The sequence below is a fragment of the Salvia miltiorrhiza genome, chromosome 3 (assembly GCF_028751815.1).
Source record: "Salvia miltiorrhiza cultivar Shanhuang (shh) chromosome 3, IMPLAD_Smil_shh, whole genome shotgun sequence".
Classification (NCBI taxonomy): domain Eukaryota; kingdom Viridiplantae; phylum Streptophyta; class Magnoliopsida; order Lamiales; family Lamiaceae; genus Salvia; species Salvia miltiorrhiza.
In genome coordinates this window covers 11,216,605-11,232,505 of record NC_080389.1, presented here as the reverse complement: position 1 = coordinate 11,232,505, position 15,901 = coordinate 11,216,605, and the positions used below count along the sequence as shown (strand labels likewise).

The window sequence follows — 15,901 nt, the reverse complement described above, 5'->3', positions numbered from 1 at the left end:
CCTATAAAGTAAAGGGAAAAGTTGTTTGGCCATATCTAATCATAATATGGCAGATAATCACAATTAAATTTATGTATTTGATTGTTTGTGTTTAAAATAAAAATAGTATTTGATTTATTTTATTTTTTACACATTATACCTATTTTTAAATTTTTTTAGAATTTTTGTATTTTTTTAAAAAAATTGCAAAATAGATTAAAAAAATTACAATGTGTAACTTATAATAAAGGGTCAAGGTGCAAATGCACCCCTAAGGTAGACACCCTAGAGCATATACCCTCATACTCGACATTAGATCAAATAAACTTCTGAAGTCCACAAATTTAAACAATTAAATCCACATGGCAGACAGTACTGTTACTCGTCCATTAGTTCTATAATTTTTTATTATTATTATTTCTAATGTGGGTCCCACATTTTCAAAAGTCCAATAGCAGAAGGCCATGTGTCCCCTTCCACTCCTCTTCCTCTTCACCCTCTCCAAGCAGACAGCCATCACCGGGGTCGATTCGCCCGGCACCACTGAAATTCAGAGTTGGAGATATGTACAACAACTGCAAATTGATCGAAGCGCCATATTTGAAAATTCTAATTTAATTACTTAAATTGGTTGGACTTCGAAGACTTATTTGATCCAATATCGAGTATGGAGAATTATAAGTTGTAGGAGTGTCCACTTTAAGGGTACATTTACATCTTAATATATTAAGTCTAAGATGTAAATGTACCCTTAAAGTGGACACTCCTACAACTTATAATTCTCCATACTCGATATTATGAAAAGTACCCACCCCCTTATTAGGGGTGGGTATTTTTCATAGACATATTATGGAAGTGGGTATTTTAATATATTAAGTCTATATTAAAATACCCACTTCCATAATATGTCTATAAAAAATACCTACATCTTAACCCTATAATAAAACTAGAAACGTATTTTTTATTTTAAACAAAATATTTAACATATGCGTACTAAATATGCCAATAAAGTCACCATATTCTGCATAGGGAACTGAGCTTAATTATTTAAGTCAGTGGCCGACAAATTTAAAGGTAGGATAGTGACATATGAAAAATAAAAAATATAAAAATTCATAAACGTGCAACCACAAAAAATGAAAAGGTAAAAATATAAAAATTCAACAAAGGAATCGAAAGGCCCATTCATCGATACCTCAAACTTCCATTAAACAGCTCGAATAAGGGCCCAATCTAAAGTCCTACATAATTGTAATATGAGAGAATATGAGAGAGAAACAGACAAAGAATAGAGAGTGAAATTGATGCAACTTCCCAACTTGATTAACCAAAGCACCAAATTCTGATTTATGAACTCAAAATTATAATTTCAAATACACTCTTTCAATTTTAAGGAAACTTCCAATTATTTTGATATTTCGCATAATTGTTAATTTTCGATAAATTATCTCCAAATTAATGTTGAGGTAAGAGCTTGAAATATTTACATAGCTTGAAGGATCGATGTATTAAACAATATATATAGGTGAATGTCTATGTCATTTAGCTAGCCGCGATAATTTAATATGCAATGGCGGATCCAAGATTTTTAAATTGTGGATACGAAAAAATAATCTCATAAATATAAATATAAATATAAAAGATATTTTAATGTTAAAAATAGTATATCGTAAAATATTGTTCAAAGATACAAAAGAAAATATTATATATGTAGTTTATTTTTCGACAAGTCTTCATTTCTTCAAAGCGTTTGACAATCTCATCATCGAAAACTTATAGGGTACGTTCTCTTTAGTTGTAAATTTATCATGGGAAAATGAAGGATAATCAAAATTTCACCATTTAAATCATTCATTTCTTTTTCCACATTTCCTACTTGGCCCTTACTAATTCCTCATTTACACTACAAATGAGGGATAATATTATCACACCATTTTTGGAGGGATAATATTATTCCTCCGTTGTAGTGTAAATGAGAAATAAGTAAGGGCCAAATAGAAAATAAGGGAAAAGAAAAGAAGGATTTAAATGGTTAAATTTTGTTTATCCTTCATTTTTTCCATGATAAATTTACAACCAAATAGAATGCACCCATAGAAGCATATTTTTCTCAATAAAAGTGACCAAACAATCATTTAAAACTTGATTTCCCATTTCTATTGTGCAACTTATTCTTGACATGAGTCTTTTTAAAAAAAATACTCTCTTTACATTTGTAATGGCAACCGAAAAAATCAACACTAACTTAATTAGCAAAAACATCGGTGGATAAGTTATAGTATGTCTTTTTGTTTCAACAAACTTCATCGAAAGAGAACTAATATTATCCAAATTTTAAAATTCATAATCTCTTCTCATGTCTTTCATGAATATATCAAATTGATAAATCAATACTTGAAAATTTGAAGGATAAAAAATTGTAAGTTTAACTACTTTTTATCTTTATTAGTTAATCTATATATGCTACTATTCACACTCTATAGCTGCCATTTTTCTTAGGATGTCTTTATTTTGGTTGTAAAATTTTCATTGGAAAAGAATGGATAAGAAAATGTGAAAAAAATATTATCATTTTCTTATTCTTTTATCATATGTTTACTAGAGATGAAAAGATGAGAAAATGTTGAAAAATATTTTCACACCCCTACCTTAGGATAATATTATCCAACATTGGAGAGAAAATGATTGAAAAGAGGCAGCCCGAGAAAATATTTGTCCGAAGAAAATTTTCCATCATAATAAACATGTGAAAATGATAGAAAATGAAAATATATTTTTCCTCTCAGTTTTCATCAAAGTAAGCGCACCCTTTAATAATCAATTTGGGGTCCTCAATTTAAAGAAATTAAAAAATTAAATTGGGCCTAACCGTCCAAGCCCAAATACAATTTAAGAATGGAGAATCAGAGGGACTCGCTATTCTCACGGTTAGATTATTGGGGATACAAAATACACTAAATAATATATTTAATATAGATTATATAATATTATTAAAAAAAGAAATTGGGAGTTCAACTATACTCCCACCGCCTCATGCTGGATCCATCATTGTTAATATGTCACTTCAACTAGTCATGATGGTGTAAATTCACCGAAAATTAACAATTATGTGATAAATCAAAATAATTGAAAAATATGTGTATTTGAAGGTTGATCTTTTATTTCATGTGCAAAACTAAAATTTGATAAAAGTATGTGTATTTAACAACAATTACCCCAATTTATTTCCAATTCCTTTTACTAGTATTTTTTTTTAATTTCATTTGCAGTGCCAATTTATTTGATGCATATACTTGTATGATCGTGATTTTCGAAAACTGTTAATATTTTAAAAATGGTTTAACGAGTATTTTGCAAATATTATAACTAATATTCTGATAATATATATACTTTTTTTTATTATTATTATTGAATCAAAGTTTGGATTTTTGGAATTGAAGAAAATGTTTACAGTTTGTATAGGATAGGACTATATATTAATCTCTTGACTTGGGCCTAATTAATTCATGTATACGAATACTTTGCGAGTCCATATGTGCTTAATTAGATTTACCATTGGTTTGTGAGGTTTATTAATAGAGCGTTCAAATTTAAAATGTGAGAGTGAGATTAAAATTCATAACCTTCTCCCCCCACCCAAAACAAAAAATATAAACAGCTACATCTCATTATCAAGATTAAATGATCTTGAGATTGCTCAAGATTAAATTAGTTCGAAATTGATTTTGTTATAAAGGGATACCAAGACTTATAAGGCCAGACTAATTATATACGGGGCCTTATTCCGAGACTAAGAGGTGTTTGACTGAGCTTATAACCTTTTTAAAATAGTTTATAAGGCCTTCAAATTATTTGACAAAATAAACTTTTAAACAACTTAAGTTGTGTAAAAATAAGTTTCAACGACTTACTCCAAAAAAAAAAAAAAAAATCTATCCTAATATATTTTCATAATCTTATACTCCCTTCATCCACAATACGGTTTCCACTTTGCATGTGGACAACACAAGTTTTAAGAAAGTGATGAATAATAGTGGATATTGTTGTGAGTGAAGCTTGAGTCTCATTATTGTTGTGAGTAGAGTTTGTGGACCCTATTACTATAAATGAAAGTGGAAATGATAGTATGGACGGAGTAAAACAGTAAAAGTGGAAACGATATCGTGGACGGAGGGAGTATGCAATAATCATTTTACAAAAACTATACAACTATGATTTGTCACCCTACTAAGTCTATCTCTCTTCGATTTTCGCTCTAATAAGGATTTTCTCTATTCAGCTTATAAGTTCAGTTATCCAAACACTTCGACAATTTATAAACTCTTGATAAACTACATATTATAAAGTCTTCAAACGTTTTATAAAATATTGGGTCTTATAATTAAGCTTAGCCAAACAAGGCATTTTAAAATTAAGTTTCGTCTATAAAACTAAATCTTGTCTAATCCATCATACCAAAAACAAACCCCCATATAAAATATATAGTAGGGCATGTTAGTCTTGCCACCAAATGAATTTATCCGAAAGTAGAAACCGATCACATCAAAAAAGAAATACAAAACCACACTTTATACGATTAATAATTACCTTTTTTCCAAATAAAATATAGCTATTTCCTTACCTGTTTTATGCTAATATATTACATTTCCTTCCCCACAAACACATACAAAACTTGAAAATCGAAACGAGCAAAAACATGGTTGGAAATAGCACCAATTCTACAAATCTTAGTAAGCTAAACAAAGAATTCGGACTTCGGGCCGGGCCGGGCCGCCTTATGATTACGGGCACTGCGGGCTTTTTCCAGGCCCGCCATAGTAAAAATGTGTGCCCCACTCCTTGTTGTAGGCACTCTTGATGTTGTAACAATTCGTGTTCTCGGCCAAGGTTGATATATCTTGGGCTGAGCTTAGGCTATTGTCGGAATCAACGATCTCTAGGTTACGAAAATAGCTCGCTTTTCCGAACCCGGCTTCCGCGTAATGGCCCGAGCCCATTTGGGTCGACGTGTGTTGGTCGTTGGCCCGGGAATTCACGACCTCGCCGCCCCACTCGACCATCGTGGCCCGGTCCGTTAAATGTGTGAATAGCTCGGTGGGCCAATAGCCCACTAAGGTGCTATCACCAAAGCCCATCCACCAATTTCCCAATTTGGGATCCTATTTTCATGAATGGGTTAGGGTTAGGGTTAGGGTTAGGGTTAGGTCAAAAATATTCAACTTTTTTTTCTTTTTGCAATTTAATCCAAAATTTGTGATGAGTGGATCTAACCTTCCAAATGAGAATGGTGATGTCGAATTGATTTCCGCCGGTCGAGGACACCGGTGAGATGGCGGCTCCGATGGCTATCCGGCTATTCGTTTGTATGAATCCAGAACATAGGAGGTTGTAGCATCCCGTTGCTTGATATGAATCGCTCTAAAAATAATTAAAAAGAAAAGAAAAGAAAAATGAGAGAATAATTATAATAGTATACTTGCCTATAAAAGGTAGTAAAATTCACATGACTTTTTTAACTATATATCCGCAACCGTTACTTCAAACTCACATGACTACGTTGATAAGTAGAAAAAGGTTCTTCACTTTTTGGTTATGTATAATTCCATTAATAGAGTTTATTTATTAATTATTATTAATTGAGTATATAATTATTAGGACCCCATAATGACTAATTAATGCAGTTTGCTAATGCATGCACATGGGAGGGGGAATAGACCATTTTGACCTTTCATATTTAATAAGGAGATGTACGATTCATCAATGCTTAGGCAGAAGATTGGTAAGGTAAAATAAATGCAGTCCCAATTATTGAAAAATCTCATTTCCAATAGATTCCAATTCCCTTATTTATGAATTATATTTTGAGTTCAAGAATTCACTGAATCTCTCAAAAAAAAAAAAAAAAAACAAGTTCTTTATAATTTATGTGGACCAAGAAACATTCACATTGATGCAGGAGGATGAAATGTCCATTTTCATGAGTTAATATTGCTATTAAATATATGGTCTCTTGACAAGTACAAAATTTAAGTTCATGTCTTTGGGCCCCTCTTTACAAATTTTTAGTTGAAAATTTAAACTTAATTTGTTGCTAAAATAAAAGAACTTTGTTTAATTTATTGGCCGCACAAAGAAAAATCAACTCCTTGTATGATTGGATTATCAATTCCAAAAACCAAAAAGGGAAAAATATCTTAGATCAATAATACAAAGACATATTATCATGTGTAGATTTATGATGTCATCGTATACGCGTGATGTATCTACGTGCAATGAAAATAGAAGATACGGTAAATTTTCAAAATTTCAAGAAAGTTCAAGGTTGTGTCTCACTAAACCCACTTTTTTATTTTAGAATATTTTATTGTACTTGCTATTAGCTATTAATCATATGAGTTAAGTAGTTATTTCAAGGTTGTGTGGTAGGTGGGCATGAATTTCTTAACGAGACTTTTGAACAAAGACAACTACGTACTAAAATAGAGATTAGTTCTTGCTTCGCCTACTAATTAATAAATATTAGTATTAATACACCTAGCTAATTAACAATTAATTTGACTTTTGAAGTTATGATCCAATGTAGTTATATTTAATTATAATCTTACCTTGGTATAACTAGTGGGTGTGTTAAATTAACGTTTCACATTTAAATTTAAATTAAATTGATTATACTAGTTATGATCCAATGTAGTTATATTTAATGTCCAGTGTAGATATATTTAAACCTTAATTTTTAATATGAGATCTCATATTACTAGTGGGTGTGTTAAATTAAGGTTTCACATTTGAATTTTACTAGTTAACGGAAATAAGTGGCTATAATATAATGAAAATAATATAAAATACATCACATTTAAAAAAAATTAATGATTTGAGAAAAAATCATATATAGAAAGTAAAATTAAGATGGGTAAATATCATGAAAACCCTTGAACTATACCACTTTATCAAAAATACCCTGAAACTTTTGAAATGTTCTCTAAACCCTCGAACTATCAGGTTTTTATCAAATATATCCCGCATTTATTTTTCGGTTGCCAAAAACGTGATGTGGCTCGTCGGATGCCACAATGTAATTTATATTCTATTTTTTTCAAAATGACATGGAAAAAACAACTTCGTTTCATACCATATTCTATCGTGTTTGTCTCTAGTTCTAGGTTATTAGCGTGAATTTCAGACACGATATGAGTTAATTTTAAATTTCAGAGTGAATTTTTTAAAATGATATGGTACGAACGACGTCGTTTTTGCCATTGTATTTTAAAAAAAAATAGAATATAAATTACATTGTGGCATCCGGCGAATCACATCACGTTTTTGGTGACCGAAAAATAGATGCGGGATATATTTGATAAAAACCTGATAGTTTGAGGGTTCAGAGAACATTTTGAAAGTTTCAGGATATTTTTGATAAAGTGAGTATACTTCAGGGGTTTTCATATTTACCCAATTAAGATTGGAGAGAATTAATTACTAACCGTCCAATAAGTGAAGAGTCTTGGCCTGCTATCACCATACAGCTCCGGACTAACCTGACTAGTACAACCCATCAAAGCTTCAGAATTTCAACCTTTTTAAAATAAATTAAAATAAAATAAAATTACATACAAATAATATTTCATAATTTCCAACCACTAGTAAATATTTCATGATCTTCATATATAATCCACATTAAGAAAACAAATCCTTAATCAATTACCAAAGGGCAAAAAAGAGAGGAAAAAAGGACTCATTTCTTTAGATTGACTTAGCAAATTGATTATAGATATGCAATATGAATATTCTATTTTATTGGTCAGTAGATCTAATTATGCATGCACGTGCCAAGTGTGTGCACGTGAATGTGTAATATCTATATATATATATATAATTAGTAGATATTGGGTGTGATTGAAAATTTGAAACGAAAATTAATTTCTTATTGTAAGAATTACAAAAATTTATATGATCAACGTAGTTAATTGCACGCAGCGTATTAAATTGACTTCGCGTACTCAACAAATATCGCGAATTCACGTATGCGTACGACATGAAGTTAATTTATTTCACAATGCGTACAATTTATTGCACTGAGCGTTGTAAATTAAACTATCGTCGTTCCCACGATACGAAAGCTCTTATATTTGAACCATTTCTAATACATATAGGGGTGTAAGTTCGAATGAGAACTTTCTTATTATGAGAATCATAAGAACTGGAGTAACATATATGTTCATTGCACTAAATTATACGCACTGTACAATAAATTAACTTCGTTTTATATATATGTTGGATATGCGAAATTAATTCTTTATTGCACAATGCGTTCAATTTATTGCACTGGACCTACAAGTTACCGCAGTTTTTACGATTCTCACCACAGGAAAGTTCTCATTCCAACTACACATATATACATGTGTATGTATATATAGAATAGAACACACAGAGATACGTAGGGGTGTGTGTGTTTTTGAGTACCTGCCAGCCAGCTTCAATGCTGTTGAGATCGGAGCCATCAAAGGAGCCGGAGAGAACCCAAACTTGGGAGAGGCTGAACTCATTCACCTCTTCTATCGATGGGTCCCACACGTTAATTGTCGCTTTTGCGCCGTACACCTCTCCCGATCCCGTTGTATATGCTATCGCGTGCTTCATTCATTAATTAACCACAAATTATTATGTTAATCACCAAATTAATTAGACTTAATGCATCACATAATTGTCCATCTTATTATTATAAAGATAGAACCAAAAAAAATTAATTTTTAGCTTAAAGTACAAATTTGCCCTTAATTCACGACTAAAAAGCTTCATAATTGTGAATGTAATTAACTAAACTATGGTCGACTCACGACTGATGAGTTTCGTTATTGTAAATTATTACTTCATAGCGTCCCACCTTTTAGTATCCAGTTGAGAGTGGCACGAGTTTTAATAAAATGATTAGGTGTGTTGTGAGTTGAATAAGGGTCTCACTTTTTATGTAAGTGTTAAAATAATTAAAGTGGATTAAGGGCTCCACCTACTTTTACTAAAAATAGAAATTGATACCAAAATGTGGGACGACCAAAAAAGAAAAATTGGATACTAAAAGTTGGGACGGAGGGAGTATATTGTAAGAATGATTAATTTTTTTATCTTTACAATAATAAAATATACTACATTTAGTTAATTCTATTGATTATGTAGTAGATAATTTCTTTCGTGTAATTGTTTATAATTCCCATTTTTCCCCTACACAAATCTCACTAGTAAATTCACATGCATATGCAATGATATCTTTATTCGAAAAGATGTTTCATCGTTTATTCAAACAATCGCAATATGTGTAACCTGTTGATGTGAGAAACAAGATAGAACATTAATTTTTGAAATATATAGAAAAAAGTGTTCTTTTGTGTGTCCATAATAAACTCAATCTAAATATAGTATATGCTTATTTAAATGTAGATAGTGAGAAGTCAATCTCAACTTGAACTTCTCACGTAACGTGGTCGTGTCATGGACCTCCGGTGTGAAATAAAATAGATTAATTATAAACTACTAATTTATTAGGAAACTTAAAAAAAATTAATAATATTACAAATTTTTACTTTGAAAGTCAAGGTTACATATTATAGTTAATTATCTTTATCTTTTCTTGTAATATAAGAAAGACCCTAGCTAAAGCTTTTTTTTTTTGCTACACCGTTCCTATAATGGCTAAAAATTTATACAACATATGAATTTCATAAATACTCCGTTCGTCCCATTAAATTAGTCATCTATTCTTTTGGGGATATGTCAATTCCATTCTCTTAATTAATTCTATTCATCCCATTAAATTAGTCATCTATTCATTTTGGGATATGTCAATTCCATTTTCTTAATTTGAATTTAAAATTTTCTTTTACTAAATTAATTTATTTAATATTTATAAAAATAATATGTGTAATAAATAAAGATATGAAATATATTTTTTAAAGAACATTAATCAAATGTATTTTCTTGATCTAGTGAAAAATGAAAGAGGATTATTTTAATTAATGAGACGGAAACAAATAATACAAATTATTTCCTAACGACATTTTGGGTGAATTTTTCCCCGATTTCAAGCTTCAAGATCAAGAAAATGGAGAGTTCACATACACACACGCACATGTTTGACTATTTTTTTTTTGCTTAATATATCAATGCATGTGCAATGCAAGTGGAACTAAATTCACACACACACACACATACCTCATGGCCGTTGCCACTAACAACATCGGGGGCGTCGGCGCGGCGGCCGGCGGCCGCCGTCGCCGCGTCGTATCTCGACGATTTCTTGCCGAAATGATAGAGGGATTTAGCCCTCAGCACGTCATGCACCGTGCTCCGCCGTATCGGCACGGTGCCCTTGGGGCAGCGCCGCCCCTTTTGATGCCACATTTGCCACGCGCTTCCGCTGCTGCTGCCGTTTTTTTCCCTCACACCATCTGTTTCCGCCATTTTCATCGCCTTCGGCATTTCCGGTGGCATTTTCTGCAATTATTATTATTATTATTATTATTATTATTATTATTATTATTATTATTATTTTACGCACCGGCGGATTCAAGAGGAGCCGGGGGGCCCTTAGGCCCCCGCAAACAAAATAATTATTTATTAATTATTTTTAAATTTTTAGTTAATGTATAATAGTTTTCATCACTAAATCAAATCCTAAAAAAATATCTTTTTAAAATCTTAAATTCAAATTCAGAAAATAATGCACCTACTAGGGATTTTTTTTTTCTTCTGGTGATTTAACGTAAGTAATGATTATTAAAGTACGAGAAATGAGCATTATGAAAAAAACAGTTTGTTGGGTTATTTAGGATTCTTGCAAGAATATTTGGATGTACGAAGAGAGAGAGGTGGTTGGTAGTTAGGGAATTTATTGGACCATAAAGAGAAAGCAAAGTTGGAAAATTTGGTGTGTTTTTGCGTTACGTTTCCTAAATTTAATAAAAGGTGTCTTTTTCCTAGCTAGGGTGAGAGAGAGAGAGAAAAAAAAAAGAAAAGAAAAAGGAAATTAATTTAATTACCTGGATTTTGTGATTCTTTAGAAGAGGATGATCCAAAGCTGGCTGCTTTCTTTTATGAACACAATCTATGATATCTCCATCTGGGCTCTGAAAATATACAAAAAAATTTAACACATCAAGAACTCATGTTATTCAAAATGATAATATTCGACAATTCATTGAAAAAATGTTAGGAAACGAATAAAATTACAATGGAAAAATAGGTTAAACAGCGTGTTTTCTTCTATTTTTTTTTTTTTTTTGACTATATAGTGTGTGTTGTGTGTGTACCTGAATGGTGAGGAGAGGGGGCTTGTTGATGCTGTCCAAATGCCTCTGAATCCTCTCAAGTCTCAAGCTGCTAACTTGTGTGTGTTTGGTGTAGTTTAGAGAGGAAATGGCTGCACAAGATTCTAGAGAGAGAATGGCAAGGAACAATGGCAGAAGAGAGGGAAACACCACAAGATGAGAAGGAGATGATTGGGAAGAAGAAAAAAACCCTTTCTTCCTTTCTTTAACACTTCCCATTTCATTCAGTGCAAAAACACACACACAGAGATAGAAAAGAAAAGGGACAAAAAAAAAACACAGAGCACACACTAGAGCACCATTACTAGTGGGTAAAAACCAGACCACACCTCTTAATAACCCCAAAAACAGACCAAACAGCAAAGCTATCTCAGAAAATGACCTCTCTCTCTCTCTCTGGCAGGAGCAATTAAGCTGAGATGGTGCACACAGTTCCACACACATTCAGCACATCCAAATCATGATTGTCTGCAGCTGCATTACACACACACACAGATATATATGTGTGTGTATTATATGTATGAGCAAACATGAGATTTATAGCTAACAATGACTGCCCAACTTCTTATCATTTCACACACAATAAATTTGAAAGAGAGGGAGAGAAAAAATAATGGCGAAATGCAGAAAAGAGAGAGAGGTATAATCAGAGAAGTATAAATCATAGTAGACCTACCCTCACCCCTTGTAATTTATTGCACTCAGCCCACTTGAATAATAAAGCATATGTATCTACCTATCTGCCTATCTTCCCCTCACCATTAATATTCTCTCAAAGAAACCCTCTTTTTTGTTTCATCTCTTTCCTTTTCTGCCTGCAATTATATGATTTGATCAAAATTCATTTGAATTCACACTGTCAAATTAATTGATATATATATATATGCCTTTTTATTTTGTTATGATATGATTAAATGGAGATGTGAAGTGATTGCACCTGGAAATTAAAACTTGGCCTGCATTATCTGAGCTGTCACAGCTTAGTACTCATCATGATTTACCTAATTTTATAGTATTTGAGGAAATGTAGTGGTTTTAGTATATGTATGTGTATTAATTATGCATGTGTGTATAGTTCTCATTAATATAGTTTAACTATCTTGGTTTCCTTTGTGGCCACGTCTTGTATGTGGGGACTGATTGATTAAATCTTGCAGTCTTCAATTTATTTAAAGTATGTAAATATATATGGCCCAGTAATCAGAAGAAAATCAAGGCAAAAGATCTTAATGCCAAAGTTCTAGTTTATGAAAGTGGGATCTCTTTTTGTTCTTATGCACACACTATAAGCTAAATAAATATACATTTCAAGAGAGGGGGGGGGGTAATAAAGATGGCAAACATAAAGCAATTTTGTTTGAAGAATTTATAACCATGGATACGTTAAGTGACCAGCGGTACGAAGCTTTTTTATCATGCTAGAAAGCGCGTGGTTTTAAATATCTCTCATGCTTAACGAGAAGTAAATCGAGTAATTCATAACTTAAGTAATTTTCTTGTTTTTTTTGTAATGTAATGATCTAGAAGTCAGAATTTCTTTCTTGGTCATGGATATAATATCCATGATTCGTTAAGTGACGAGTGGTACGAAGCTTTTTTATCGTGCTAAAAATTAAATTACATGGTTTTAAATATCTCTCATGCTTGACAAGAAGTAAATCAAGCACTTCTAACTTAACTAACTTTCTTGTTTTCTTCGTAATGTAATGATTTAGAAGTCAGAATTTCTTTCTTGATCATGGAGATAATATCCATGATTCGTTAAACGACAAGTGGTACAAAGCTTTTTTATCATGCTAGAAACTAAATGACGTGGTTTTAAATATCTCTCATGCTTGGCGAGAATCGAACAATTCATAACTTAATTAATTTTCGTGTTTTCTTCGTAATGTAATGATCTAGAAGTCAGAATTTATTTCTCGGTTATGGATATAATATCCATGATTCGTTAAACGACGAGTGGTACGAAGCTTTTTTATCATGCTAGAAATTAATTAAATTACGTGGTTTTAAATACATCCCATGCTTGGCGAGAAGTAAATCAAGCATTTCATAACTTAATTACTAATTCTCTTGTTTTTTCTTCATAATGTAATGATCTAGAAATCGAAATTATAAACAAGACTACGATTTTTCTTTTTCTTTTTTTTTTTTTTTTAATAGAGAATTCATATTCACCCAAAGGAGTGTAGTAAATGAGCTTGGATTTCCAAAACAAGGCTAAAAGATTATAATAATAAAAACATTTAGATGTCCTACGCTTGGGAATCAATTAATTAATAAAATAAGAATATAATCAAGAAATAATTTTGAAAAATTTTATAGAGATGCGTACGTGGGGGAGGCTTCTATTCTGTTTTCTTGTGGGGAAAATTCCTTGTTCCAAGCTACAAAAGCGATCATCTCCATGTGGGCTTGCATCTTAATCCACAATCTTTAATGCACACAAAAATTAATAATTAATACCCAAACATTAAATATTAATCAATACTACTATCAGGTTTCTGATTTTTATAATTGTTTTGAGCCTTCCATTATCTATTCTCGAATCTCGAATGAATTCATCCAAAATAATAATTTTTGGGGGGTGTCAGCTTCTTTAACTCTCCAAGTCTGGAAGTCTGGGATTTTGACTCTCACACAGTTTCATGTGCACAATGACTTTCATGTCCTCTCTCAATATTAAATTACTATAATTTTTTTTTTGTAGAACTAATTAAGTTCTAATTATTACAGATTTAAATAGATTTAAATGTACCTTTCATGTTAGGATTCAACGGCCAATTCAGTAAACTTTCGGGAACTTTGAAAAAAAAAATGCCCAATAATTAAATTTATAATGACAAGTTATAATTGTGTAACATTATTGTTTTTATATTTCATTTGGATGTGTAGTGCGGGTATTATGAGAAAGTTATATTTAATTTAAAAAATATAATAATGATAAATCGAGCTTAAGCATTTCGAAATTATTTATTTTGTTATTTTTATATATCCCCAGCTAGCTCAATAAATATCTATAATACTATTAACACAATTATGAATCTTCATGCTCAAATTGCAACGTTTGTGAAATGGTACAACCCGCACAGTGAATCATATTACTGTAGGAATTTTATAATTCTCCTTTCTGAATTAGATGGCTTTTATTATTCCCTTATTTCCTATTCTTTTCACTCAATTCTTTTGAATTGAAAAAAAATCTGACATTAAATAGGTTATTTTAAGTCGCTTCCATTTTTCCTCGACTTCAGTGTTGAATGCAGTAATACTCAAACAGTATCAATATCATAATAACCACTGTTACAAAACAATACTCCCATATTCGAATTAATTTAAGTGTCCTATTAAGTATCCTATTAAAATTAAGTGTCCTATTAAAATTTGTTCCATTTTTTTAAGTGTCCTATTAAAATTAATTTATTGTTCCTTTTTAAGTATCCTATTTCAAAATTTGAGAATAAAAAATGACAAAGTTCCTACTTCACCATTTTTCTTTGATATCACAGTTAGCAATTATTTTTGGGCATTGGCCATTAATCCAATGCAGCTTCACTAAAGTTAATAACGTATAGGATTCTTTTTGCTTTATGCATTTCTCATCTTTAATTTGCTAGATTTTTACATGACAATCTTTTCTTTTGAAGTTCAAAGAGTGACAAAAACATATTCGAAACCTTCCAAATTCTTCATGCTTAGTAATAATTACATACATGTATCTAAAAGAATGGATTAGTTCATGTATTTTTGTAACATTACAAATTCTTCTATTTTTTTATTAAATGATTTTTACATGTATTTTTAGTTATAGTTTCGTACATGTATTAAAAATTTGAATTCAAACAATTTTTTTGATTTTGGCGGTGGACAAAATATTAGCGGCATTTGATTTTGGCAGTAAATCTATGCAAGCTTAGTATAACTAGCCTAGCCACAAACTACCCTCCAAGTCCTCCTTAGCTTTTACCCAAGTTTTAATAAATCTTCTTTTACCCAAATTTTTTTTAATTGCAATTATACCCATGAGTAAAATAGAAGAAACTCTTCATCGTTTTCTCAAATTTAACCAGCTAAATGATGGAATTTTCAATTTATTTCACACCACTAACTTAATTTGGAGTAAAAAAATCGAAACAAGGAGAGAAAATTTAGAGTTTTCAAAATATTTCAATAAAATTTGAAAAGACGAAAGACTGCAAAGGAAGCTAGGGAGAAGAAACGAGTTTAATGGTTAAAATTTTGAATATTATTAATGAAATTAGGGGTATATAGAGTAAGTTAATATAAAACGACATATTTTACAAATAAAATTTTTATAGAGCAACTTACAAAAAAATGTGTAAAAAACATAATTCATTTATTTATTTTTAAATAAAAATTTTATTATGATATTACATTTTAGATATTTTTTATTTTTTATAAAAATAATTAGCTACAATTATTTTTATTTTATTTTTCTATTTAAAAAAAATACCTAAATGAATCAAGTTTTTTCCTATTCAATAGCTTATGACAAGTCTTAAGTGGCTGCATAGCATCACGCTTACGAAAAAGGGGTTAAAAATCACCAAAACAGAAGATTGACACACAGACTATCAAACATA

At 30.9% G+C, this 15,901-nt stretch overlaps 1 protein-coding gene across 3 annotated transcripts; it reads right to left on the bottom strand.

The window, feature by feature from the left end:
* Window positions 1-4,529: 4,529 nt before the first annotated feature.
* On the bottom strand, window positions 4,530-12,318 carry LOC131017544 (uncharacterized). 3 transcript variants are annotated; one of them, XM_057946334.1, is made up of 8 exons: window positions 12,235-12,318; window positions 11,280-12,112; window positions 11,010-11,096; window positions 10,183-10,464; window positions 8,440-8,610; window positions 7,461-7,514; window positions 5,251-5,397; window positions 4,530-5,138 (listed from the first exon to the last, which is right to left on the bottom strand). In XM_057946334.1, exons 2-8 carry the CDS (start codon window positions 11,739-11,741, stop codon window positions 4,761-4,763), a joined length of 1,581 nt encoding a protein of 526 aa, XP_057802317.1. In that variant the 5' UTR covers window positions 11,742-12,112; window positions 12,235-12,318; the 3' UTR covers window positions 4,530-4,760. The 3 variants fall into 3 exon arrangements, with proteins under 3 accessions (XP_057802317.1, XP_057802318.1, XP_057802316.1); XM_057946335.1 differs by having other exon boundaries at window positions 11,280-11,771; window positions 12,235-12,269; XM_057946333.1 differs by lacking the exon at window positions 12,235-12,318 and having other exon boundaries at window positions 11,280-11,771; window positions 11,974-12,152.
* Window positions 12,319-15,901: the final 3,583 nt, after the last annotated feature.